Below are 23,354 nucleotides of genomic sequence, written 5' to 3' on the forward strand. Positions count from 1 at the left end.
TATAAATGCTTGGAGAGAGAGAGAGAGAGATACCTATGGTTTCCCTATTTTTGAAACCCTGGATCAACCTAACCCGTATTCTTGCTCTGACAAGTGGCACAGCATAACAATGCTTGTTTTTCTCCCTGCTGCAAGGGGATATATGAATCCTTTATATTGCATCTCTAGGATTTAATTGGTAAAGATCTGAGGACGAGCAGCAGTTGGTTAGAAGACCAAAGCTCGGATCAGATCAGAAACGTGAGTTTTGCAACGAGAGGAATGTTTGCATAATGTTCTGAGCTAAAAATCACCAAACACCAAACTTGACTGAGTGGTTCGTTTGAATCAAATCAAATGAATCATGATGATATTCCGTTCGTTCGTGTCTTGATCGATCACCAGATTGATCTCTTTGAATTCTTGTACAATGATACCGTAAAGGGGTGACAAGGTGCCGGCCGATATATGTATGCTTCATTCAAATGGACGGTTCGAAGGTGAACTAAAAGGGTGCTCTTTGTGTGCTGCCTAGATAATGAGTATAGAAATAGTGGGAAGATCCCGGAGCATAGACATCATAAGGAGAGTACTAGGGTAATGAAGTTGGAGCCGTTTTATGAGAACAAGATATGATGGGTCACGTCGATTCAAAAATATGAGTGGCGTGTTGTATCACCACTCTTGGTAGGCATATACTATCAGACTGGAATGGCTGTGCAGACGCTTGCCTGACCAATATGAGATTTGAGTGACTTCTTTGCGTTTGAAGAGAATTAAGTCTGTGAGGCTTCAATATCACGGTAACTATGCATATCACACCAAGTAACCTATCCTATTATGGCAAAACATCTGATCCTGGAAGCCGGCTGGCGTGCGTGATTTAAACTTTCTGAGGCTATAGAGATCACAGGAGATTCAAGAAAGATGTGGAAAATGCTTGATAGACTATTGCACAGGTGTTTTATAGACACAGGGGTGATAAAGGAAATCTCTCAAGCTCTTCGGGTCTCTCTCTATCTATTAAGCCTTCGATTGAATGATCTCTGTTCGTTGAATTAGTAAAATTCAACATTAAAACACGACATAGGTACTTACTCTCAACATCGGCGACGCTCTGTTGCAAGATTTGTTGAAGGACCTTGGGGTTCTCAAGCTCCTTCTGGATCTTGGCGATGATGCTCTCAGCCAGCTCCTTTTGTTGGCGGATCTTCACTTGTCCCTCGTATCGAACCCAGGAATCGAGGACGCTCTTGGCTTCTGCGGCAAGAGCGGTGGTTTGCTCGAGCTCGTATGCCTTAGCCTCAAGTTGGGCGGTTTCCTGCCAACTGTTAGCAACCTTTCGAATCGGCTACACCATCTTCCCTAACCTTGGAGACCTCGAAAAGGGTCTTGGTGATGTCCACAACACTGCCCAATTGCTGGACGCTCTCAATACGCGACTTGACAGCTTCGGTGTGGTCGGCTCTGGCAGCGTTCAAGATACCCTTGATCTTGTTGACCTGGCCGTCGGCCCACTCCTTGTACAGAGGTCCACCGTACTTGAAGACGGCTGTCCAGATGCTCAACAAACAGAAAGCAGCAACGGTTTCCTCGTTCAAGACATAGTATTCGTTGCTAAGAGCGTAGATCGCGGCACCGGCAGTCGACGAAAGGATCGCGGTCTTTGAAACCAAGGAGTTGCCTGGCAAAGAGTCGAGAATCGATTGAGCCTTCTTCTTTGGGTCTTCAGCCGGAACACCAGATGCTGATCGAGAGGTTGTGAGGGATGTGGTGAGTGCCGGAAGGGAGCGGGAAGGAAGAGCTGGTCGAAGACGAGCAGCGCCTGAGCCAACGTCAGCGACCTTTCCATCCCCAATCGCGCTGCCAGGAGCTCAATCAAGATGCGATTTACATACCTAAGGCGCTTCTTGCTACGCGAGATGCCATTGTGAGATGAGGAGAGATGGATTTGAGCTTGAGGTGCTTGAAGGTTGAGAAATGCTCGGCAGTCGGGTAAGGGTCTGCCATTTGAGTTGATGCCTTATGGATGCCTTGAAATTTTATTTCCATACCTTTTACAAACCTCGCTCTACAAGAATATTTCACGAAACCAGAGCGCCAACATGCCGGCAGTTATTAGTGAAACTGGTTCGTCAGGTAAAAGAAAGAGGTCATCATCAGAGAAAGGACCCTCGAAACGCGCTCGATCGGAAAGCAGCGAAGAAGATGCTCAGGCGCAAATCCTACTTCTCGAGAACGAGATCTTCGAGTCCAAGAAGAACTACAACAACATTGCGAAGTTGATCAAGATTTTACGAGACGATAACGAGCATGGAGACAACTCTGTGGTTGCGGCAATCTCGTTATGCCGCGTATTTACGAGGTTGATGGTGTCTGGCGACATGACCAAGAAACAGGGAACCACTGAGAAAGAGCTTGTTGTGCTCAAGTGGTTAAAGGAACGGTATTCGGAATACAAGTCCTCGCTACTGCTATTTTTTGGTGAAGAAGGCGTTGAATCTACGGCCTTAACTTTGTGCATGAGGTTGTTGAAGACGGAGGGCGAGCATCTTCGCAATGGCCAGGACCACAGTTTCCCTGCTGCATTTCTTACAGAAATTGTACAAGCTCTGCTGAAGCCTGAGGTTGATGGATCTGTTCGAAAAGAATTCGGCGACAAATACGTTGAGGAGTATGATGATATTCGATTCTACACATTCCAAGCCATAAAGTCAGTAACTGTTCTTACATCTGTGGATCAACTTCTAACTGTGATTTAGGGAAATCGTAAGAAATGATCAAGACTCTTCAGACAAGAGCATTTTCAATCATGCAGTGGAGATCCTCACGTCAATCGAATCTGTTCCGGACTCAAAAGAAGAACTCGAGGATTTCTATATACCGGCTCCGAAAAAAGCGAAACATGACCTTTACTCATTAACACAGCACAAGAACCGCGCACAAGAGGCTTGGTTAGCGTTGATGAGCATGGAGTTAGACAAGGAGCAGAGGAAATCGATTCTAGGCCACATGACTACTTTGATCGCTCCATGGTTCACAAAACCCGAGCTTCTGATGGATTTCTTGACCGATTCTTATAACGCCGGTGGATCGACTTCGCTACTGGCTCTATCCGGAGTTTTCTACTTAATCCAAGAGAGAAACCTGGATTACCCTTCCTTTTATCGAAAGCTATACTCATTACTGGATGCTGGGATTCTGCACTCAAAGCATCGTTCGAGGTTCTTTCGTCTGCTGGATACTTTCTTAGCATCCACTCATTTACCAGCGGTTCTCGTTGCCAGCTTTATCAAAAGACTCGCGAGACTCGCACTCAATGCATCGCCGTCAGGCATTGCACCTGTCGTCCCGTGGATTTACAACCTTCTGAAGAGGCATCCTACGTGTACCTTCATGATCCACCGAGTGACAAGAGATGCCGAGGCCAAAAAGATTCTCGAGGATCAAGGGCTGTCTGACCCATTCCTCATGGACGAGGAGGATCCAATGGAGACTCACGCCATTGAAAGCAGTCTATGGGAGATAGTCATGTTGCAAGATCATGTCCATCCGAACCTTGCGACGCTGGCGAAGATAATCTCGGAGCAGTTTACGAAGCATGCGTACAATTTGGAAGATTTCCTCGATCACTCGTATTCCAGCGTAAGCATCTAAATCAATCCAAGATAAAGCCCCTACTAACATCATCAAAAGTTATTAGAAGCGGAACTTCGGAAGGAAGTCAAGAAAGTACCTGCTATTGAGTTCGAGATACCCAAGAAGATTTTCACGAAGCATGATGCAGAATCAGGGGGCGAGGATAGTTTATTGGTGAAGCTCGTGGACTTCAAGTAGATTACGTATTCATGAAAAAGATATTCTCAGACAATATTGTCTGCTGACCATCACCTGAGGATTCGTGAGGTTGTGCTGCGTACTATTACGAGTGAGGATGTGTGACTTTGACAAGCTTGTACTTGTACATGGATTACCTAGGTACTATAGAATCCAGGGGCTCATTTTCTCTTCTTTCAAGCGGATGCTACGGCATAGGAACAACTGCGCCAACTCTAAGCCTCCACAGGGCCACTTCAAAAGACCAGCAATTGCGGCCTTGCGCATCCAACGGGGGCGGAAGCTTACTCCTCCTTTAAATTTGGATGAAATGTCGAGGCTTGGCAGGTCCCGGCGATGTCGAACAAAAGAACCTTGTGGCCGATTTATATCGCTACATACCTAACATGTCGACAACCTTACAGCTTCTCTCCCAACACAACAGCTCTGTAACACCCGCCGTATCCTCGGTCACTATACATGATGCCTTTCCGAGACATACTTAAGAAGAAGGATAAGCTTGCCGAGGGCGGCGCTCCCGCTGCTGAAGCCCCGCGCGACCCCTCGGAAGAGCGTACAGTATTCACGTTTATAAGGACCGACACGAACACGCAAGAGATCATAACGCCTCCGAATTTCTCGTCTCCTGATTTGTCTCAACCAGCAGCGTTTACGGACGACCATCATCGCGAGTCGCGGAAGGATCATCATCATCATCATCTTTTTACTCCGCGCTCGCGGAGTCCGTCGTCGGTTTCTGCCACATCCGTCTCCACACACGAGAGCGATAGATCTCGGCCCAAGACCCCGAAAAGATTATCCCAGCGCCTGCACCTGAGGAAGAGCTCACCTGTCTCTCCGAATGTGCCTCAAGACCTACCGGAGATAGCCACTGCGTTGGAAGAGGGTGATGGGGCGGCAAGTGAGTCGCTATGGGAGAAGAGAGCCACAATTTTGGCGAAGAAGAACAGGGAAGAAAGGAGCAGACCGACTACACCAAATACGCCAATCAGACCCGTAGCAGATATTGAAGCGTTTGTGAACCTTTCAGTGGGCACACCGAACGGAGAAGGGTCAGCGCGGCCTGTGTCGACGAAGCATGCGGACGACAATATACAAGAAGCTATTAGGCTCCATGAAGCCGGGGATTTGGAAACCTCTACAAAGATGTTTGGGCGATTGGCAGATCCTAAGGGGGAGAATAACGCCTTGAGCCAGGTGATGTACGGACTTGCTCTCAGGTAGGTTCAATTGGCCCGTTACGATGATACCCAACTATGTCCCCCGGATGTTTATCATTACGGTGTTGGTTCTGGCTCCGATCATTGATGCGATCCTGATGTTTCTCCTAGGCATGGTTGGGGGTGTACTCCTAACCCCACAGAAGCCGTCACCTACCTCTCGGCCGCGGCCTCGAATGCAGCTTCCATTGAAGAGCAAGCACTAGAGGCGGGAATCAAGAAAGGGGGTGCCGCGAAGGGCGAGCTGGTTCTTGCAATCTTCGAATTGGCGAATTGCTTCCGATATGGCTGGGGAGTAAACGTGGATAAGGTTGCTGCAAAACAGGTAAGGAACCGTGAAGCATTGGCTCGGGGAGAAGCCTGAGTGAGAGCTCTGGCTGATTTGGGAAAGTACTACGAGACAGCCGCAAACTTGGGCGACACTGGTAAGTTGTATCGATTGATGCCCTGGATGGCTCAGCCCGACTCACAAGATGCCAGATGCGATGAATGAGGTTGCTTGGTGTTACGTTGAGGGTTTTGGGTGCAAGAAAGATAAGGTACGGAGATGTCCAAAACGACCCCTATGAGAACCGAAGCATCCAGCTTCAGGGGACCATATCCATTAAGCTCCCCAGCCTCGCAGCGTGTGTGGCTTACGCACGGCTCTGTCGCTATGATGACTGCGTTTGGGCAGCAATGAGGCTTCGGCTTCCACGCAACGCACCTCTGCAGTTTTTACCCCACGCAACATATGCATCAACCATTCAATTCAACGAACCATGAGGCTGACTTGAAGGCTCTCTCTCAGTACGCAGCAGCCAAATACTACCGGCGCGCCGAAGCAGCGGGCAGTAAGACCTTGGGCAATTCCTGGTAAGTCACATTATCGCTCCCCCCAAGTCATTCCGGTGCATGAACAGCGGGCATGCGCGCCCCATCCCGTGCAGAGCGAGTTCCGGATGATGAGCGCGATACACGGCCGATAGGCTGTGGTTTCTTCTTCTTCTTTCCCCCCCTCTTCACCTCACTTATGTGGAGAAAAAGTGCGGCTGCTTACTATTGGACGTTTTTCCGCAGGATCTGGAAGGAGAAGTACGACGAGCCGAAGAAGAAGTGAAGTGAAGTGAGATTGGTCGCGATTCATCATCTGCTGCTGCATAATAAACCCCGCCAACTCTTCTTCTTCTTTTTTTTCCTTCCCTTTTACTACTACACTACTCTATACTACTCTATAGGTACATATGTACATGTACATGTATCATGTTACATACCGTACGTACCTTAGGTCGTGTTAGGTCGTTGGTTCGTTCCCTCGGCTCCGTTCACCTCCTCTCTCTTCCATGAGTACAGGCCAGCCAGGGTTCGCGCTAGGTAGGCGTCAGCATGGTGCGCGTTTCTGTTCTGTGGTGTGGTTTCCGGACTTTATTGAGACAACGCGTGATTGATGGATCATGGGTATGCAGGCTTGGTGTTGGTCGGTCGGGACGGGGCGCAAGTCTCATGTTCATGTAAGGTATGTATGTATAGTATGTATGTATGTATAGGTACTGTACGTACTGTACGTAGGTAGGTAGGTAGTAAGCCTGCAGGCGTGATCATGGCGCATCAGCTAAGAAAAGAAAATAAAATAAAAATAAAATAAAATCAATCAATCAATGAATGAAATAGCTGTCTATAATACATCCCGTTATTGTAGTGTAACACAGTCCAAAACAATACGAGAGCGAGAGATTTATCATCTAGTTCCATCTATCTATCTATCCAGATATAGAAAACTCCCCTATCATAACCACCCACCCACCTACATATCAAGGGTTTAGTTTGTATTGGATTGGCTGGCTATCATGAACGAATACTACCTTAAGGTAAGAGGGTTGGTTCAAAGAGTCATGCCACCGTGGCACCGAAGTTCGAACCGAACGAACAGAACCCCTTGATTGATCGGCCATCCAGACAGAAGACAGAAGACAGAAACGGATAGATTGGTAGGTAGGTAGATATGGAGAGAGAGAGAGGGTCAGATAGATAGATAGATAGATCTACGTACGACAACTCAAACGCTGGTATCAGGCGGTGGTGCTATTCATCAAGTGATGATTTCTTCACACCCTTTTTTCTTTGGTACTTTTTTCTTTTTTTTTTTCTTGGTCTTTTTTTTAACTCATTTCATGTATATTCCTGTCAAGTGAAGCAAGCTAAGTACATATGCCTCCCGGGATATAATAGATGCAGGAAGGGATGCAAGAAATCGTTAAAAAAAAAAGCCAAAAAAAAAGCCAAAAAAAAAAAAAAAGGTATTAAAGAGTCAAGCTGGATCAGATCTTCATGATCATTAGCCAATAAACACTGTGCCCTCTCTCTGTCGTAGTATTTTTCATCATCAAGCATCATCGATCCACGCCGTGCGAATCGTTAGGGTCGTATTCGTCATGCTGTCGTAGAGTGTAATGTTGGATGGTGGTGGTATCTTTAAGTCGTGAATTTCGTCAAGTCGTCTTAGATAGGTAGGAAATATGTGTGGACGTTTTTTATCCTCCGTCCGGTACCCGTTTCCCCCCGTCCTGTCGTCAATTTACATGAATGCCCTTTCCCAGAGCTGAATCTGTGCTCGTTGTTGCGCTATACCCGGCAATTCCCTCGCTCGCTGTGCCATGATGATGAAATATGCAATAAGGAAAATGACATTCAGATGAAAGGAAACCAAAATTCAACGCTCGCTCGCTTGCCCATAAAACAAAAATGAAATCCGTAAATGCGTGAGCACAAGATCTCGTAATGGTTTGAGGTTGTAAACATGATTGTAGAAAGGAAAGGTATGCCCGAGTGGGCCAGTGAAGTCCGACGAGATAATCGTCGAACGGGATCTACCCAGCGACGTTGCACTCCTTTTGCTCGTTCTGTGAATTGTTGCATTCCGAAACCATCTTCGCAAAGTTGCGGACGACCTCGCTTGGAACCTGATCCCAAAGGAGTGAACGAGTGTACACCTCAGCTGCAGAGTTCTTGCTATTGCTTCTCATAGCAGCAAGAGTTTCCCCGAGATTCCGACGTCCTTGAGAGGTTGAACGAGGAGGGCTATTCTGCAGGAAATCCGGAGAGACAAGACCATTATATTGCGCTGCTGATAGCGAGAAAAGTTGCTCGTTGTTCTGTTCTTCGGTCGGTTGTGCAAGGCTGTCTGCGAGGTCCCCAAGAGTCGATGAGGCGACGCCGACCATTTCACTTCCCCCCATTGACGGAACAGGGTTGTTTGACCAGGAGTTGGAGTTGCCAGAAGGGAGTGGAGCTGCGACCTCAGAGACACCGGAGGCAGTTTGTGGCACGCCAGCATCTTTGAAGATATCCTCGAGGAGAGTGGCCGAGGCAGCTCGAACATCATCTGACATTTTAGGAATGCTGGGTGTCGAGCCTTTTGAAGCAACGAAGGCGCCAAAGAGGAGCAGCATCAACAGGAGGCCTTGAGCAGCAGGTTTTTCCGGTTCACTCAGCAGGGAGTTTTCAGTCTTCTTGACAGGAACAACAGCGTTCTCGACCTTGACCTCAGGCTCGGCAGCGAAATCATTGACGAAGGAGATGTTGTCCCAAGCACCGTCCATTGTGAGACTATCGATGTCTGCATAGTCGGCAGAGAAACCGGTAGAGCTGGGGACGTTTGACATGCCGGTACTCTCCAATCTCTGAATATGCTCGGTGAGCACACTCACTTTCTTGCGGAGGTCGCCAGATTCAATGGTGTGGTTTCGAACCATCTCTTCCTTCTCGAGCTGCATGTTCTCGATGTACTGTTGGTACTGCTGTTCCTTACAAGCCCACTCATCGAGAGCTAGCTTTGCCTCGGCCAACTCCTCCTCGAGCTCGCTAATGAGAGCAGTGTAATGCTTCTTCTCATCCTCGAGTCTCTCGGTATGCTGTTTCTTTCGCTGACGGGAGTCAAGTCTAAAGTGAAGGTTAGTGGGCCGAGGCCAACCAAAGGGGAGATGAGACCAAAATATAGGAAGGCGTACGCTGCTTGTCTATTCCTCAAGAGGCGCTTTTGTTGCTTGAGCTCCTTGATCTCTTGCTCATCGGTGGACTGGGCAATCAGTTGGTCGATATTGGTGAGGTTCCTTTCAGCGGGGATGTCGAATCGGGCGTTCTTTTTCCGAATACCATCTCCTCTCCTTGACATATCGGTGTGTGACCTCAGGGCTGGACTGTGAGGCCTCATCCGCTTCGGCATGGCTCGATGATCCATCGCCTCCGCTACCGACCATTCCTTTTGAGGTGAGGGGGGGATGGATCCGTTGCTGGTATTTGCCGAGGAGAACAACGGCATCTGGTGGTTTCCGGAATTGCTGAAGGGGGTCTGCTCTTGCATCGGTCGTTGGAAGATGGGTGCATTGACATCGAACTCCGCCGGTAAGCCATCGTGAACTTGCTGCATCGGTGTGCTCATGCCCGAACCATTGCCCATCGACCATCCGTGACCCTGGTGCCCATACGACGAGGACTGCGCATCGAGCCGCATGAAAGGATTCTTGCTCTGCTCCACAAACGGATTGTTGGAAGGCATCGACTGCATGTCGACATGCTGCCATTCATCGGCCTTGGGCGAGAACAATGCGGACGATACTGCAAACGAATCCCGCCGGCTGCCGTTCATGGGTGGTGACATCTCCAAAGCTGAATCCAGGGTGCTGTGGTCGAGGATGTGGTCGTCCAAGATACTGCCCTCGTCCTCTTCGAAGTAATTATGGGTGTGCGTATCGAGCGTCAGGGAGGACGGCCGGTAGTAGTTTTGAAATGCTGCCATGGTCGTCGGGATTTGCGGTGGTGGTGGTGGTGGTGGGGGAAGGGAAGCGAGGTCCGGATATGTGTGTGGTGGTGGTGGAGGTGGGCTGGCGGTGAAGCGATGAAGCGATGAAGATGAACAAGAGGAGGAATCGCCGATGACCACGACGATTAAGAAGAAGCAGAGAGGATGAAGTGAAGCGGTCGTAAGTGTCACTGAGGGGTGACAGAGAGATTATTATTCGAGGAGGATTGGGTTCGTGTAATAGCAAAGAAGGCCTCCCGGGAGTGAGGGGAGACAAACGTTGTAAGGTGTACGAAGAAGAAGTAGAAGTACGGAGGAGGGAGGAGGGAGGTGAGAGTGAGAGTGAGACCGAGACTGAGACTTGAGTCTAAGAGTCTTGGGCGTCCTGAGCGTCTATACCGTACAGCGGGTATAGAACGGTATGTGCAAGTTATGTTGTTATTGTTGTTGTTATGTGGTGTGGTGAGTAGATCGCCGTGATATGTATAGGGACGGGTGCTCCAGGTTCTTATCCCAGCGCGCCTCTCTCTCCGGGCAGCGGATGGAGCAGTAGTCTGCAAGTGCAGAGAGTCAAGGCCGTCAAGTGGATGGGTTCGAAGGGGACGCTGCCCCGGCCTATCGACATGGACAGATCCATCCCATCGACGGAGTCTCTCTGCCCAGTGCTCTCAGTGCCCAGTAGTGCCCAGTGCCCACCACCGCCCGCCCGCCCCTGGCCCCCCTCGCTCCTCGTCCCTCTCGTCCCTCTCGCCCCTCCTGGCGCCATGCAAAAAACGGGAGGGAAAAGCAAGGCGGGTGCGGGTGCAAGCGATAGAAGCTGATCATTTGGACGGCCTTACCGTGTTGGTCGGGGGAGACAGGGAACGGGGACGGGGACGGGAATGGGGACAGAGGGGTCCTGGATGGAACATTCATCATCCATCCTGTGTACAACAACAACAACAACCACAACAACATCCTACTCTCCCGTAGCTCATGCTCCTCTGCTGCTGCGCATGCTTCCTGCTGATGGATCATGGCCCCCCCGCGAGGTTGGGCATCTACGGAGCCAGTCCACTACTAACCCAAGCGTGCTCATAGAGTCCCGCCCCGTCTCTCAGTCTCTGCGAATCTCTGCGCATCGCTGCGAATCCGCGACGATGCTTGCCGCGACGACGAGCCCCGATAGGCTCCCCACCGCCCTCTTGCATGACAAGTGGCCCGGGGCCAGGTTTGTTTCCGCAGCGCAACCATGCCCGCGCGTCCTTATTGGAGTCGCCAGGGCCCTCCCAGAGTCATTGTTGTTGGTCGAGTGATGGATGGGTTGACCGCCGCGCGCCGAAGGGAGAGAGAGAAGGGGGGGGTCTTGGTCTTGGAGAGGGTCAACCTCGTAACAGGAAAACGAACGCCAATCGCCGACTTGAGGCAATCCAATCCTATCCTATCCTACCCTATCTATCCTCCCGTCCGTCGTATACGAAGCAGCAGTACCTCGCAGGCTCGTGGTCTTACGCGTAGTAGATGAGGTCCTTTTGTACCGACCTGCTCCAGTCCCGCGCGGTGATACACGGACGGACGAAGGAGATTGATTGATTGATTCCAATCCCTTCATGACTGCTGCTCTGACCATCCATGTCACGCGTCCACACGTCTGTCTGTCTGGTTCGTGCTTCTATTTCTGGCTCTGGTTCAGGCTCTTGTTCTCGTTGCATGATCTTCATGAACCTCCCCCCCCCATCGTGATCAACCGTTGGAAAAACTTAACCTGTGAGCAATAATGCTGATGCCGTCATGTCCTCCCCCTAAAGCCCTTTCCCCCCCGCCGGATCGAATGCACAGTGCACACCCCCCCTTAGGCACGGCGGCCTCAACTGATGGGGAGCGAGCCTTGAGGGAGTCCGCCGCGGTGATAGGTAGGAGAGCGCTGCGTGCTATCGGAAGATGTTCCAGACTGCACCCAACAACGGTATGATTGATTCCTGAATGCCCAACCCCTTAGCCAAGGCATCTCGTTTCTTCTCTTCTGACGACTACTGGGTCACGCCCCCGCCTGCAGAATCCTGAGGGCCCGAGCCAGTAAGATATGTATAATACACCACAGTGCTCGTCTCCCACTTGCTGGAGAGGGCGGCGGGCGCTCAGCGGGAGACGGTTCCCATGAACGGACTAGTAGGAACCCCTGGTCGGGTAAGTTGGGCACCTTATTTGGACGAAACATTCGAGACCGCCTGGTGAGGAGAGAGAGTCCTGTTGACTCTTTTGTTATCCAGCCAATCTATCTACAACTGCCAGTGCTGAACCTCGAGAAAGTCCAGGGCGCATAAGGCACAAGTCGAGGAGTTCCGACTGCCCTGCCTATGGCCGTATGACAGACAATCCTACTTGTTCATTATTACCCGGAAGAGTTCATCCTGACCGACACAAGGTGGTTCGGGAGCAGGAGCAAAACTGCCATTCTCTTTTGGGACACACTTCTACAGTATTTCGTATCGCGAACTATTCATTCAGCAGGGGCGCGTGGGATGGCGCGAAACGACGAATGTTTTCCCAAACCTTCAAAATAAACACGGAGGAGCGGTGTACGGTACTGCAGCACCTTGCTACCGGGATTTATTTATTTCGACTCATAGTGGAGAACCACGAGGAGGCTTTTTGCCGTTCTGCTCTTCTCAGTGGCCGCCGATACCTACCTTACGTCTCGTCTGTCTCCATTGCCTCCTGTCACTCTCTATCAATCTTAAAAATTTCCACAGCAACTTTCAAAGACTCAAACAATATTGCTAAGCGGCCAAGGACAGCTGCAGCTATCTACCTCACCGCCAGCCCTCTTCTCCCGGGCAACCAGGGGTAGTTCCGCGCGTGTGCCTATTCCGGCCAAATCCGCGAGCAAACAAACGGTCCCTCTCGCTCGCCACTGAAGGATTGTCGGTCAAGTTACTCAAGTATCGCTTGTTCATTCCATCTTTTGTGAAACGCTGGCCCTCATCTCATAAATAAACAATCTCTCTCCAATAAGAATAATAGCCGGCAAACGACATACCATACATCATTCGGCCGTTCCGGCAACAGTAGTGAGTGTAATTGAACATACGTACGTAGAGTACGTACGTACCTGAACATATGTATTCGTCCCACCTCTTCTCTAGGATGGATATGCATACAGCCCCTGCACAAGATCCTCATCGGAAGAGGCCGTACCCTTGCTATGCTATGTTGGTCATGACCTTCGTTCTCCTTGTTTCGAACAGGGCCGTATCTGAGAGATCTCCCCTTTCTGGGGGGGGGGGGGAAGCGATTAGAATCTTCTATGTTGCTTCTTCTCGCTCTCTCCCCTGATTGATGATGATGATACTGATACCCAAGAGAGAGGGAGGAGGAAGAGCGGTGAAGATATCATCCATGAATAGATACCAGTTTGACAGTGACTCATCTCTGAAAGATCGGCCCAAATATAGATCATAGATTTTCTTTCGGTAGGTAGGGATAACAAACAAACAACAACAACAACAACAAAGTCACTCAATCAGTCAAGTCACTCACCCAAAAAACACACAAACCCGCTCTCTTCCTTCCTTCCTTCCTTCCTTCCTTCAGCCACCCACCCGTACGACACGCACTGTAATCATCAGATTTCACACTAGCAAGTATTCTTTGTTTTTTTTTGTTTTATGCTCAAGAAGCGGTCATCACACCTCACCTCACCTCTCTCTCCCTGAATGAAAAGGGGGTTGGGTATAATGAGGAATCCTAGTCCGATGTTCAGATCAAGGGGGTGTGCAATAACAGAATGAATGGATTTGGAGGTAGGAGGACCCAGTGTGATATTGATGGATGGATGATGAACTCCCAGAATTCTGAGGCAGGCAAATGGAGATGAGACTTTTCATGGCTGGGTTCAAGGGATAGATTAGATTAGATTAGAGAAAAGCTCACCTTTAGAACAAGATAAAAGCAACACAAAATGAAAGTTAGCTTGATTGATTGATAATAGAACAATAATGAGAGTGAAAGCGAGCAAGAAATTTTCTCCCAAACGAACGGATGGCTTCATGAGATACTCCAGTAAAGGTATAATAATATTTTTCTATTCTTTCTAAGTTTTTTCCCTGCGAAGAAACTGATGAGAGCAAAACCTCCTCAGTCCAAAAGGACTCTTAGTCCGGGTATTTCCATATATCATAACCGTCAAAAATGAAATGCTTCAGCCTATGCAATGCAAGAAAGGACCATAACGCCTATCGATCATGCGGAGCATGGTCGAATCTTCAAAGAAAAGGACAACCCAACAACGGAGAATTGTTTTTTGGCCGAGCTCGCCCAAATCCATAACCAACCTCCGAATAGAGATAGGCATTAGATAATTAGTAGTGATTCAAAAAAATCACGAGAGTTGAACGAAGTCCTGTTGCATAGGGATATCCGTATCTGTCTCTCCATCGTCATTACCAAAATACTCTTCCTCGAGATCGTCTGAGTCAACGTCATCACTGTCAATTTCTTCATCCTCCTCGTCACTCGAAAGATCACTACTCTCGTCCTCGGCGGAAGAGTTATTTGTTCGCATAACGCTCGCTTTGTGTCGGTGAGGCAATTTGCACCCTTTCGTGGTACATACACCTGTGTTACTGAAGTCAGGGCATTCATGAACATGTCGCTGATCACAACTTGCTCCTTTCTCGCAGTAACCATAGATGCCAAAAGATCGGCAAACCAGAGCAGTCGGTGACACCTTCACATGGGTGTAACGACAGTTGGGATTCGAGCAATTTCCTTTAGCAAAGTGCAAGCAAGTCGGGGTCCTCTCTGGGGTGAGCTCATGGGAAAGGTCACAAGAATCTCCACTTGGACATGACCCCTTCAGAAGAAAGTCTTTGCATACTGCAACCTTTGAGGGATCATGAATATACCGGCATCTGGGACCTTTCGGACAGGAACCTAAAAAAAAGCGACAAGGTTAGCTGCGATCCGAGTTCTCCTCCTCTTTAAGTATAACTATGGAAATTCGAAGGCTTTGAAAAGAAAGAAGGTACCCGTAGTTGAGAAAATCCTGCATGGCTCGTTGATCTTTTTGACGACTCCGGTTCTCCTGGCGTTGGAAAAGTCAGCGTTATACTGGGAATGAATGGCGATACCCATGTCAAATTTAATCGATGGTCGACCGTACCGGTGGGCTTTGATGATTCCAGATCGAAATAGGTTTCCGTTCTTGCTTCTGTAAAACCTAACACCGCCGACTACTGCAGTCTTCGGGGTCGATTTAGCGGCATTGAGATCTCCTGTACACGGTGAGCGCAATTCATAAACACACAAACAAGCCTCTCTACAAGGCCTCGTTGGTTGTGGGCTCTCACCAGGAACTTTGACAAGTTTGCTACCGTTCTTAGTAACTCGAAACCGAATTCCTTGAACCATTATTTCGTAATTTCCGGGCAGATCAGCAGGTCGTGGTTGGACACCACTAACATGATCAATGTTGCCAGCCAAACGTTGAAGATGCTTGCTCAGTCTTGCTTTCTCCCGTTCGTCTCTTTGCCTCAGTTTCTGTTTCCGAGTCTCCTCCATAGCTTTGGCTCGATTTTGGCTCTCTTTCTCAAAAATAGAGGTATTGATCAACTGAAGGTGACGATCCGTCTTTGTAACCCAACCTTGCGTAGTAGTCGCATGCCCGGCTACGTTTTCTGAATTCTCGGCGTCGGGGGTGGCGATTGCAGTGTTTGTAGGAGTCGCATTGCTGCCATTTAACACCAGTGTTCGATTTCGATGGATCTGCGCTCGACCTCCTCTGATATACCCCCGTGAAGAATATGCACCGCGGCTTGGCCTCCATCCTAGATGTGCTCGAGAGGGATCTTCAAATCCGTCAGTTGGGTGTTTGCGAGGTCTGGCGAACGACTCCATACTTCCGCGAATGTTGGTTCTCGATGCTGGTGCAAACTGTGTCTGTTGATCTAAAGGTTGCCTGTTCTTATGACGATTAATTTGCCCTACAGCAGCAGAATCGTGTCAGTTTTGGAAGGATAGGGCAAACAAGGATAGGTGGTGGCGAACTCACCAGCGAGCTGGCTGATCTTTGCGAGGATCTCTTGATCCTCCGAAGTCATAATTAAGGAGTCCTGTTTGTCAGTTACGTGTAATCGAGTTGGCACCAGGCGTTTGGATAAATAATTGTCGCGTGAGAGTGGTGAAGAAAAAGAAGTTCAAACTGAGGTGGAAATTGATCCTAGGTACCTTAGGTAAGGTACTGATACCGGAAAGTTAGCGCCTGCAGATTAGCGCGCGCTTCTGAGCACGCTCCCGGTGAATCCTTGTCTATTCGAATGGCAGGCTCGCCTTTGAAGCCTCTCTCGAGAGAACAAGGCCCTCATCATCGAACAACTTGTGAATAGAGAAAGCAACGATCGCAACACAACCGCTCGCCTTTTTCTTCTTGTATGGGGGCCCCCCGATAATACTGCTTATTCAGGACCATGGCGGACCCTACGATCAAGCCGGACCCTGATGCGCCAGGCGCGTCACCAGGAGTTTTTACCGACGACGATATCTACGAAGACGCGGGGGATCTCGAGTTCAACACTGACCCAAACTTCCAGAGGCTGTATCTCGCTCGTGTCCCGCGGTATGTCTGGGAAGCGTGGTCAAAACTCGACGAGGATGCAGAGATTCGGATTGGAACCATCAGGCAAGTCCAAGAGACTGGGCCCGATGGCCAACCAAAGGTATTGCACTTCTCACCACTTACGAGAGCTCATTACTGACTTCTGGTTGCAGACATCGCTTTCAATGCTATTATCTTCCGAGGTCGGCGTGCACCAAACAATCCCGAAAGAATATATGTTAGACGTGACGGCTGAATCAGTGAACAACACATTCGTCTTTACGGAACAGGACCTGCCTGGATTCAAGTCGAAATCCAGACAGAAATTCGATCTTAGTAGCGCCAACATGCCTGCCAGGCTCACTCGCCCAAGGATCGAGAAGACGAAGCAACCATGGGACCCCAACAAAAAGTTCACACCATATTTCAAAAAAGCGATACCAAGTGAGTTCGATCCTGTGGGTCGTTGAATAATGTTGATGTTGACCCAACCAGAACGAACAACCCTTGCCGGTAGAGTAGCGCATGAAGTAAACAGTGTACCAGTGGAGAATGAAGAGTCTCAACGACTCCTGGCAATGAAGACAAGGGAGGCCATGAAGCCCAAGTTCTTTACTAAGTTCGTTGACGAAGATCTTTCCGACAATCGCGCGGGCTTTATCCAGCCTGGCACAGTTGCAGGAATGAATGCCTTTGGTGGTTTCATTGTAAGCATCCTCGAGACGCTTTTGTCTTTCATACCTTATACTGATTCTCCAAAGAAAACCAAAGGGCCCACTGCTGGCAACAGGCCACAGCTTAGCAAGGCTGCTCGTATGCCTCAAAATGAACTTCTGGATAGGATCTTCGAATGCTTCAGGCGGTATAACTACTGGTCCATGAAAGCTCTACGCGCCGAACTCCAACAACCCGAGGCATATCTTCGGGAAACATTAGAGAAGGTTGCAGTTCTAGCAAAGAGTGGACGCTTCGCCACACAATGGTCGTTGAAGCCCGAGAATAAACTAGCGAACTACGAGGGGAGCGTGGATGCGGCTGCTCCCACTAACGAAGAAGAATCGGATACGGGCATGGACGATGATGAGGATGATGAGGACGTTAAATTTGAAGACGTGGTCCCATCATAGTCACCCTGGGATACTTGCATACACGGCGTTTTGAGGGGCAGGAAAGACTGGTTTGCACACTGGCGTTTTTCCACGCATCTACAAATACAAGGTAGGTGCAACGGGTTTGCTATGGCTGAGAGTAAAATTTTCATATAAAGAATCAAAGTCGTTTAATGGAGTTGATTCTATCATTGTATACTATGTCACTGTCCAAATAACAAGACGGCAAGTTATGCTTGACGTCTATCCTGTAAATACGGCAAGCAAAGACGCCGATCCACGATGCATAGCGCTCTCCCACAACTCCAGACTCTGAATGGCGAGAACACCAATTCCGAACCAATAATATAGCAAGAGAATTTCGTGCCCCAAGGAGGCTCCCATATTAGACGTTGTCTCAAATCATCATAGTAAGGTCCCCTGTATTCCTCACGACCTCCTCCACAATCCTCAGCACTTCTTCCCTACCTCCCCTAATCGCCCACCTAACATCCTTCTGCATGCCACTCTCTCTAAAGTCCACACTCCTCAAGCTCTCTCCCGCTTCCCGCATGAGCCTCCCAACCCGACTTGTAGTTAACCAGAGACAATTCCTGGCGGTGACGGACTCTAAGTATGGTAATTTGAGGATATAAGAGATGATTTCGTCCGCGTAGAGAGGGATCGCTTCGCTGTATTGCCAGGTCCAAGACGGAGGGATATCGGAGACGAATATTTGAGAGTGGGGTTGTGAATTGGGGTACTCAGGGGGACGGAGTAGGAAGTCGGAGGCGAGCTGGAGGCGGCTGATATTGATTTTTCTGCGGAGGGTTAGTCGAGGAGTGCTTTGAAAGAGTGGTGATAGGTTTAAGTTATTTGGGAACTACCCTCTAGAAGTTATACTCTCATGGCTCCTGTAACCACTTGGTCTAGTCACATATGGATATGGGAGAGCATACCGAATTCTCTTACAAGCCCCAAGAACATGGCAAATGCCTCCAACAGGAATATCTCTCATCCGACGAAAGCCTTTCAAGAGGGGACTCGGGGCCGGGTGTGAAGAAACCTGCGCCCTTGCATACTTCCTGCCCCCAACATAGGACGTGTTATGATATCGACACTTGAACTCTCTCCAACCGGCTTGCGGCTCAAGACCCCAATGCTCCCCTGCCCCTGCTCCAAAATAGCTGAGATCCAGAACCCGGACCATTTCAGCATAATGCTCTTTGTGACTGACGGTCCGCGCAAATTGGGCATAGCGATAGGTACTGGCAAAGAAGGGCTGAAAATACATGCGTGAAGCAGCAATTTCGAGGAAGTATGAGTTTGTGAGCATGAGAGCGTGTAAATCAGGCTGGGCCAAATATTGGAATATACAAGCCAAGATCTCGGCTGGCATGCTGGCCAGTGTTGAAGTCGGTGGTATTCTGTAAACCCTTGATAATACAGAATAAGTGAACGATTTAAGAAATATCAAGGAGGGTGACTTTCGACGTCTACGGATAGTATTCGGTTCGGTCTTTGATCTGATAGGGATGACTGGTCGTATCAATGATCGAATTGGTTTCCCGAAGGTGGCATGTTCGGCTTTCCGATACTCTTCCACATGTAGGAGAGACATAGTCAACTTCTCCCTTGACCTCGCAGGTCCGTTTCCGTCGCCTCTTGAGGGAATAGATCCAGGACCTTCTTTAGTGGTCCGGCATTAAGTTTTGGTGGTGGGCGGAAAACCAAGTTGTTGGACAGTTGAGACAGGCAAGGCAATCCTGGGTCTCCTCTCCCTCACCCAAACCTTGAGTTAATATCAATAAGAGTGGTTAAATGACTTCGAGGGGGTTATCAGTTTTCAAAACATCTTGATTTTGAGACCAATTCGTTAAATATGAGGTATGTCCTAGCGCCTACGGAAAAGAAAGTATACCGTGGCTGGCATTCCTTTTGATAAAGACGAGTTTCAAGACAACAAAACGCAAGAATGTATAAATGCATGCAAGAAAATACTGGGCTGTATGCGAACTACCCGATGGGCATGAATGCTTTTTGAAACGGTCGTACCTTAGATCAAAAATCTAAGAGGCAGGTCCCTGCATTGGGCTTCCAAGCAAGGAACAGGTGCCAGATGATGAGTGAAGACGTACTCACATGCAGGATTAGCCACGAGTACATATTTAACAAGCCGGCAACAGCCAGGTATTCTAGTGCGCCTTCTATGTGTAGGGAGGACAAGGACAATGTGACATCAGGTTTCTCCTAACAAGTACGAAAGACGGAATTCTGAGACTTCAGTGCTTCCTTATACCCTCGAGATTCAAAATCGAAAATTCTCAAAGGAAGAGCAGTTTGGATGGGAGAGGCTGTCCGACTTCCGACATTCCTCCTCTGCCACGTAGGTAGACCAATCCTTCCGGCAACAGGTTTTACCAGGTGCTCGTCCGCCAAAACAAGCCTGAGAAGACGCGTGCGCCGCGCGTCAGATGGCAATATTCTGTCAATTGGTGGTCTGAGGAATATTGGACCGCACCTGGTCGATCGCCACTTTTTGAGCCAAATTCTCCGGATGGTTGTGGTCCCTTGACTGTGGTCACTCGGATCACTATCGCCATGCAAGGCTTTGAGCCTTGAACATAAGGCTCACCAGCCTTCCAGGATACAGGTCCGTAGCCTTGCTCGCTTAAATATTGAAGCCGTCCCCACCTTCAGCTATCAGCTCTACGAAGGTAGATTGACCTCGATCTCAACTATCCCCCCAAACATACCAGACAATATCCGAAGTTAGTGCCATGGCCTCTCCAAAGATATCCCAAGCACTGCAGGAAATAGCAGCCTCTGCAGAAAAAGAAAAGGGCTACGAAGCTCTGCTTTCTGAAGTCCGTTCCACATCCTCCTCATCACAGCTCCCCGGAGATCTAATCGCCATCATCGATGCCATATTCGCCGACTCTCTCGGTATAGTCGTAACGCGGTCTCTCAGCATCCTCTTCGTTCAAACCCTCAAAGAAGTGCCCAGCAATGATACCAAAATCGAAGTTGGCGAACATGCTCTCACCATCTTTCAATCTCAAGCTTCCTCTTTCGAGGAACAAATCACCCAGGTCAGGGAGCTTATGGCAGATGCCCACGAGAACGACGAAGACTTCCTTGCTGCTGCAAAAGTTTTAGCTGGCATTCCCACCGAATCATCACAGAGAAAGGTCACAAACGAGGACAAAGTTCGCGTCTGGATCCGCATCACACGGAACTATCTCGAAGTCGACGATACGACGCTCGCAGAGCAATATCTCAATAAAGCCAAAAACCTCATCTACACAGTATCAGACCGTGATCTGAATCTACATTTCAAACTCTGCCAAGCTCGTATCCAAGATGCTCGGAGGGATTTCTTAGCTGCGGCACAAGGCTACCAGGATATCAGTTTCATGCCGGTCATTGCTGAGGAGGAGCGTTTGCATACTCTAAGCATGGCTATTAAGTGTGCTGTTCTGGCACCTGCCGGCCCTGCTCGCAGTCGTGCACTTGGCAGGTTATATAAAGATGAACGAGCCAGCACATTAGAGGAATACGGTATTCTGGAGAAGATGTTCTTGGATCGTTTGTTAACGCCTGCAGAGGTAGACAAATTTGCAGAGGGACTGGCGATTCACCAGCTAGCTAAGACGGCGGATGGCAGCACAGTACTCGCGAAGGCCGTCGTAGAGCATAACCTGCGAGGTGCGTCCAGATTGTACAGCAATATCGGCTTTGATGACTTGGGGCTACTCTTGGGCCTGGATGGAGATAAGGCAGAGGAGACGACAGCTAGAATGATCGAACAGGGGCGTTTGGTTGGCAGAATTGATCAGATTGAGAGGGTCATCTGGTTTGAGGGTGGAGAAGCTACAGGAGAGAAGGGTAGTGGTAGGGCAGCTGGGGTGGTTGGCAGAGAGCTGCGCAGATGGGATGCTAATGTCCAAGGATTGGCAGAGGAAGTGGAGAAGGTCACTTCAGAGCTTCAGTTACGATACCCTGTGAGTGTGAACTTCCCATGATACTGCTGAATTATGTTAACCCTACTCGCAGGATTTTGTGGCCAAACATTTGGTAGTTTAATGGAGCTAATGTCACAGGGAGACACAAGTCGGCGTTTAGGATGGAGCTGCATGGAAATCTGGGGCCGTGTATCCCGAACATCATGCAACGGCGTTAACAGAGATACGAGATCAGAATAGCAATAGTGACGGAAAATTAGATCAAGTATGTCAACATGGCTGTATCAGAGCTTAAATATTCTATGCATCACTTATGCTTACGGGCTGCATAACTACTCACTCGGGGACTTCAGTTGCTCGTACTACCCTCCCATGGAGATCCTTTCTATTTTACCTTCTTGGCTTTCATGACTTTCTTTCTCGTTTTCAACTCACCCTTGAAATGGCTTTGGGTCCCTTTCTCTGATACTTCAGTCTCCAAAATGAGTTGGAGTAGTCTCTCAGAAAGCAGAGTTCCCATGAGATCATATCCAGCCTCTGTCAGATGCGTTCCATCATCCCAGATTTCCTTCCTCTGATCCTCCGGCATTGAGAAATACGGGATTGCGGAGAGGAGATCAAATGTATTACTATTCTTGTTAGCTTTGGTCTTCATGCCACACTCCCTAGGGTACTGCTAAACATACAAATTTTCAGCCTCATGGGACAATATCAGATCATTGAGATGATCACGTTCTGCACCGAGAGTAGGGGGGAAATCGCAGTCTCCGCACTCGGGAACAGTAAGAGCGAGGACTTTTGTTCCGGCCTGGAGTGGAATCTCGTAGACCTCTTTCAGGGCGTTCCAGATGTTGTCGCCGCTACTGGTCATCTTAAGATCGTTGGTCCCACCCAGGATGATGGCCCAGTCATATGGGTTTTCGTTTTCTTGGTCTGTAGTGTTGTTAGTTGGAAGGGTAATAAAAGAGGTTCGTAAAAGGGGAAATCTTTCTCGAGACTACATCAAAGCATAAAGCCACACTAGTGACATTCAATTCAAAGTACAGATAATGTAGTTTTAGTACTCCAAGTTCTTTCTCTTACATTAAGCCTCGGCGAGTCCAGTTACCAGCGTGCTTGCAACGGTGCACAAACAAACAAACAACTAAAACTGCTGGAATAGTTTCAAGGCCTCAACTCAATAAAATGATCCACTCACACAGCGTCTTCATTCGCGGCAGGAAAGAGCCAGGCGGGCTAACCGCTTGATCACCAGGCAAGCCCTGAACGTCAGTAGTGATGTTTGTTGATGGAAGGTATTCCTCGAGAGAAGAAACTAGAGATCCCGCATATGGATGCCAGACTGAACCAGACTTAGTCCACCCAGCTGTAAGGCTGTTGCCAAAACATAGAATGCTGAGAGGTCTCATGGCGAGAATGCCGGCGTCAATACAGGTACAGTTTTCCTTGATCCAGCCAGAGCTTGCTTTGGGATTGGATGAATTCCCAAATTATTCAATAGATGGGCACAAACAGGTCAAAGATGACCTACGGTACACATAGGTACCTAGGTACCTTTAATGACGGTGATTCGTGTGAAACTCTGCTTACATACTCGTTTGTTCCAACAATGACCCCTATAGCTGAATAGGTACCTAAGTACCTTCCGTTGTACCTCAGCAAGAAACCGGATTTCCCGAGGCATGCGGGGAAGATGGTGGCAGAATAAAGGCGGTGAAGAAGCCATGAGGTTCTCGTCCAGCAACGCGGTTGCTATGTTTACATTTAGAGCCCAAACACGGCGGCCAATCATTCCCTAAGCCTACTTGGGCCAAGTACATATCCAGGAACAACTGCACCACGCGATGATTCTTCCATCAACGCGCATTGCCCCCCCAGCACCTTTGCTACCCCGAACGCGGATTATGGAATCAA

General features: G+C 48.9%; 10 protein-coding genes across 10 annotated transcripts; 5 read left to right on the forward strand and 5 right to left on the reverse strand.

The window, feature by feature from the left end:
* Positions 1-820: 820 nt before the first annotated feature.
* On the reverse strand, positions 821-1,826 carry M430DRAFT_273451 (hypothetical protein; the record flags this gene model as incomplete). The annotated part of the gene is made up of 2 exons (XM_024865586.1): positions 821-1,300; positions 1,350-1,826. Coding segments are annotated over 2 exons (834 nt in total), but the record flags the coding sequence as incomplete, so codon positions are not given.
* Positions 1,827-2,363: 537 nt separating this feature from the next.
* Positions 2,364-3,816, forward strand: M430DRAFT_98076 (hypothetical protein; the record flags this gene model as incomplete). Its single annotated transcript, XM_024870092.1, has 3 exons — positions 2,364-2,692; positions 2,742-3,624; positions 3,676-3,816. 3 exons carry the CDS (start codon positions 2,364-2,366, stop codon positions 3,814-3,816), a joined length of 1,353 nt encoding a protein of 450 aa, XP_024722885.1.
* Positions 3,817-4,278: 462 nt separating this feature from the next.
* M430DRAFT_25814 (hypothetical protein) lies at positions 4,279-6,135 on the forward strand (the record flags this gene model as incomplete). Its single annotated transcript, XM_024865305.1, has 6 exons — positions 4,279-5,036; positions 5,148-5,361; positions 5,428-5,461; positions 5,517-5,575; positions 5,827-5,891; positions 6,096-6,135. 6 exons carry the CDS (start codon positions 4,279-4,281, stop codon positions 6,133-6,135), a joined length of 1,170 nt encoding a protein of 389 aa, XP_024722886.1.
* A 1,510-nt stretch (positions 6,136-7,645) lies between these two features.
* Positions 7,646-10,252, reverse strand: M430DRAFT_210161 (hypothetical protein). Its single transcript, XM_024864418.1, has 2 exons — positions 9,023-10,252; positions 7,646-8,954 (listed from the first exon to the last, which is right to left on the reverse strand). Exons 1-2 carry the CDS (start codon positions 9,808-9,810, stop codon positions 7,883-7,885), a joined length of 1,860 nt encoding a protein of 619 aa, XP_024722887.1. The 5' UTR covers positions 9,811-10,252; the 3' UTR covers positions 7,646-7,882.
* A 1,542-nt stretch (positions 10,253-11,794) lies between these two features.
* M430DRAFT_210169 (hypothetical protein) lies at positions 11,795-12,778 on the forward strand. Its single transcript, XM_024864419.1, has 2 exons — positions 11,795-11,979; positions 12,063-12,778. The coding sequence occupies exon 2, from the start codon at positions 12,158-12,160 to the stop codon at positions 12,641-12,643; it is 486 nt and encodes a 161-aa protein (XP_024722888.1). The 5' UTR covers positions 11,795-11,979; positions 12,063-12,157; the 3' UTR covers positions 12,644-12,778.
* Positions 12,779-13,849: 1,071 nt separating this feature from the next.
* M430DRAFT_56722 (hypothetical protein) lies at positions 13,850-15,985 on the reverse strand. Its single transcript, XM_024868629.1, has 4 exons — positions 15,845-15,985; positions 15,144-15,776; positions 14,823-15,068; positions 13,850-14,727 (listed from the first exon to the last, which is right to left on the reverse strand). Exons 1-4 carry the CDS (start codon positions 15,891-15,893, stop codon positions 14,174-14,176), a joined length of 1,482 nt encoding a protein of 493 aa, XP_024722889.1. The 5' UTR covers positions 15,894-15,985; the 3' UTR covers positions 13,850-14,173.
* A 274-nt stretch (positions 15,986-16,259) lies between these two features.
* On the forward strand, positions 16,260-17,514 carry M430DRAFT_16789 (hypothetical protein; the record flags this gene model as incomplete). The annotated part of the gene is made up of 4 exons (XM_024863521.1): positions 16,260-16,508; positions 16,561-16,831; positions 16,883-17,094; positions 17,149-17,514. 4 exons carry the CDS (start codon positions 16,260-16,262, stop codon positions 17,512-17,514), a joined length of 1,098 nt encoding a protein of 365 aa, XP_024722890.1.
* Positions 17,515-17,893: 379 nt separating this feature from the next.
* On the reverse strand, positions 17,894-18,769 carry M430DRAFT_48475 (hypothetical protein; the record flags this gene model as incomplete). The annotated part of the gene is made up of 2 exons (XM_024868001.1): positions 17,894-18,296; positions 18,435-18,769. 2 exons carry the CDS (start codon positions 18,767-18,769, stop codon positions 17,894-17,896), a joined length of 738 nt encoding a protein of 245 aa, XP_024722891.1.
* A 1,452-nt stretch (positions 18,770-20,221) lies between these two features.
* Positions 20,222-21,766, forward strand: M430DRAFT_116431 (hypothetical protein). Its single transcript, XM_024861631.1, has 2 exons — positions 20,222-21,479; positions 21,532-21,766. The coding sequence occupies exons 1-2, from the start codon at positions 20,256-20,258 to the stop codon at positions 21,559-21,561; spliced, it is 1,254 nt and encodes a 417-aa protein (XP_024722892.1). The 5' UTR covers positions 20,222-20,255; the 3' UTR covers positions 21,562-21,766.
* Positions 21,699-22,938, reverse strand: M430DRAFT_64556 (hypothetical protein). The gene is made up of 3 exons (XM_024869116.1): positions 22,639-22,938; positions 22,127-22,373; positions 21,699-22,069 (listed from the first exon to the last, which is right to left on the reverse strand). The coding sequence occupies exons 1-3, from the start codon at positions 22,847-22,849 to the stop codon at positions 21,826-21,828; spliced, it is 702 nt and encodes a 233-aa protein (XP_024722893.1). The 5' UTR covers positions 22,850-22,938; the 3' UTR covers positions 21,699-21,825.
* Between the last annotated feature and the right edge of the window lie 416 nt (positions 22,939-23,354).

The sequence above is a fragment of the Amorphotheca resinae genome, assembly GCF_003019875.1.
Source record: "Amorphotheca resinae ATCC 22711 unplaced genomic scaffold M430scaffold_3, whole genome shotgun sequence".
Classification (NCBI taxonomy): Eukaryota; Fungi; Ascomycota; class Leotiomycetes; order Helotiales; family Amorphothecaceae; genus Amorphotheca; species Amorphotheca resinae.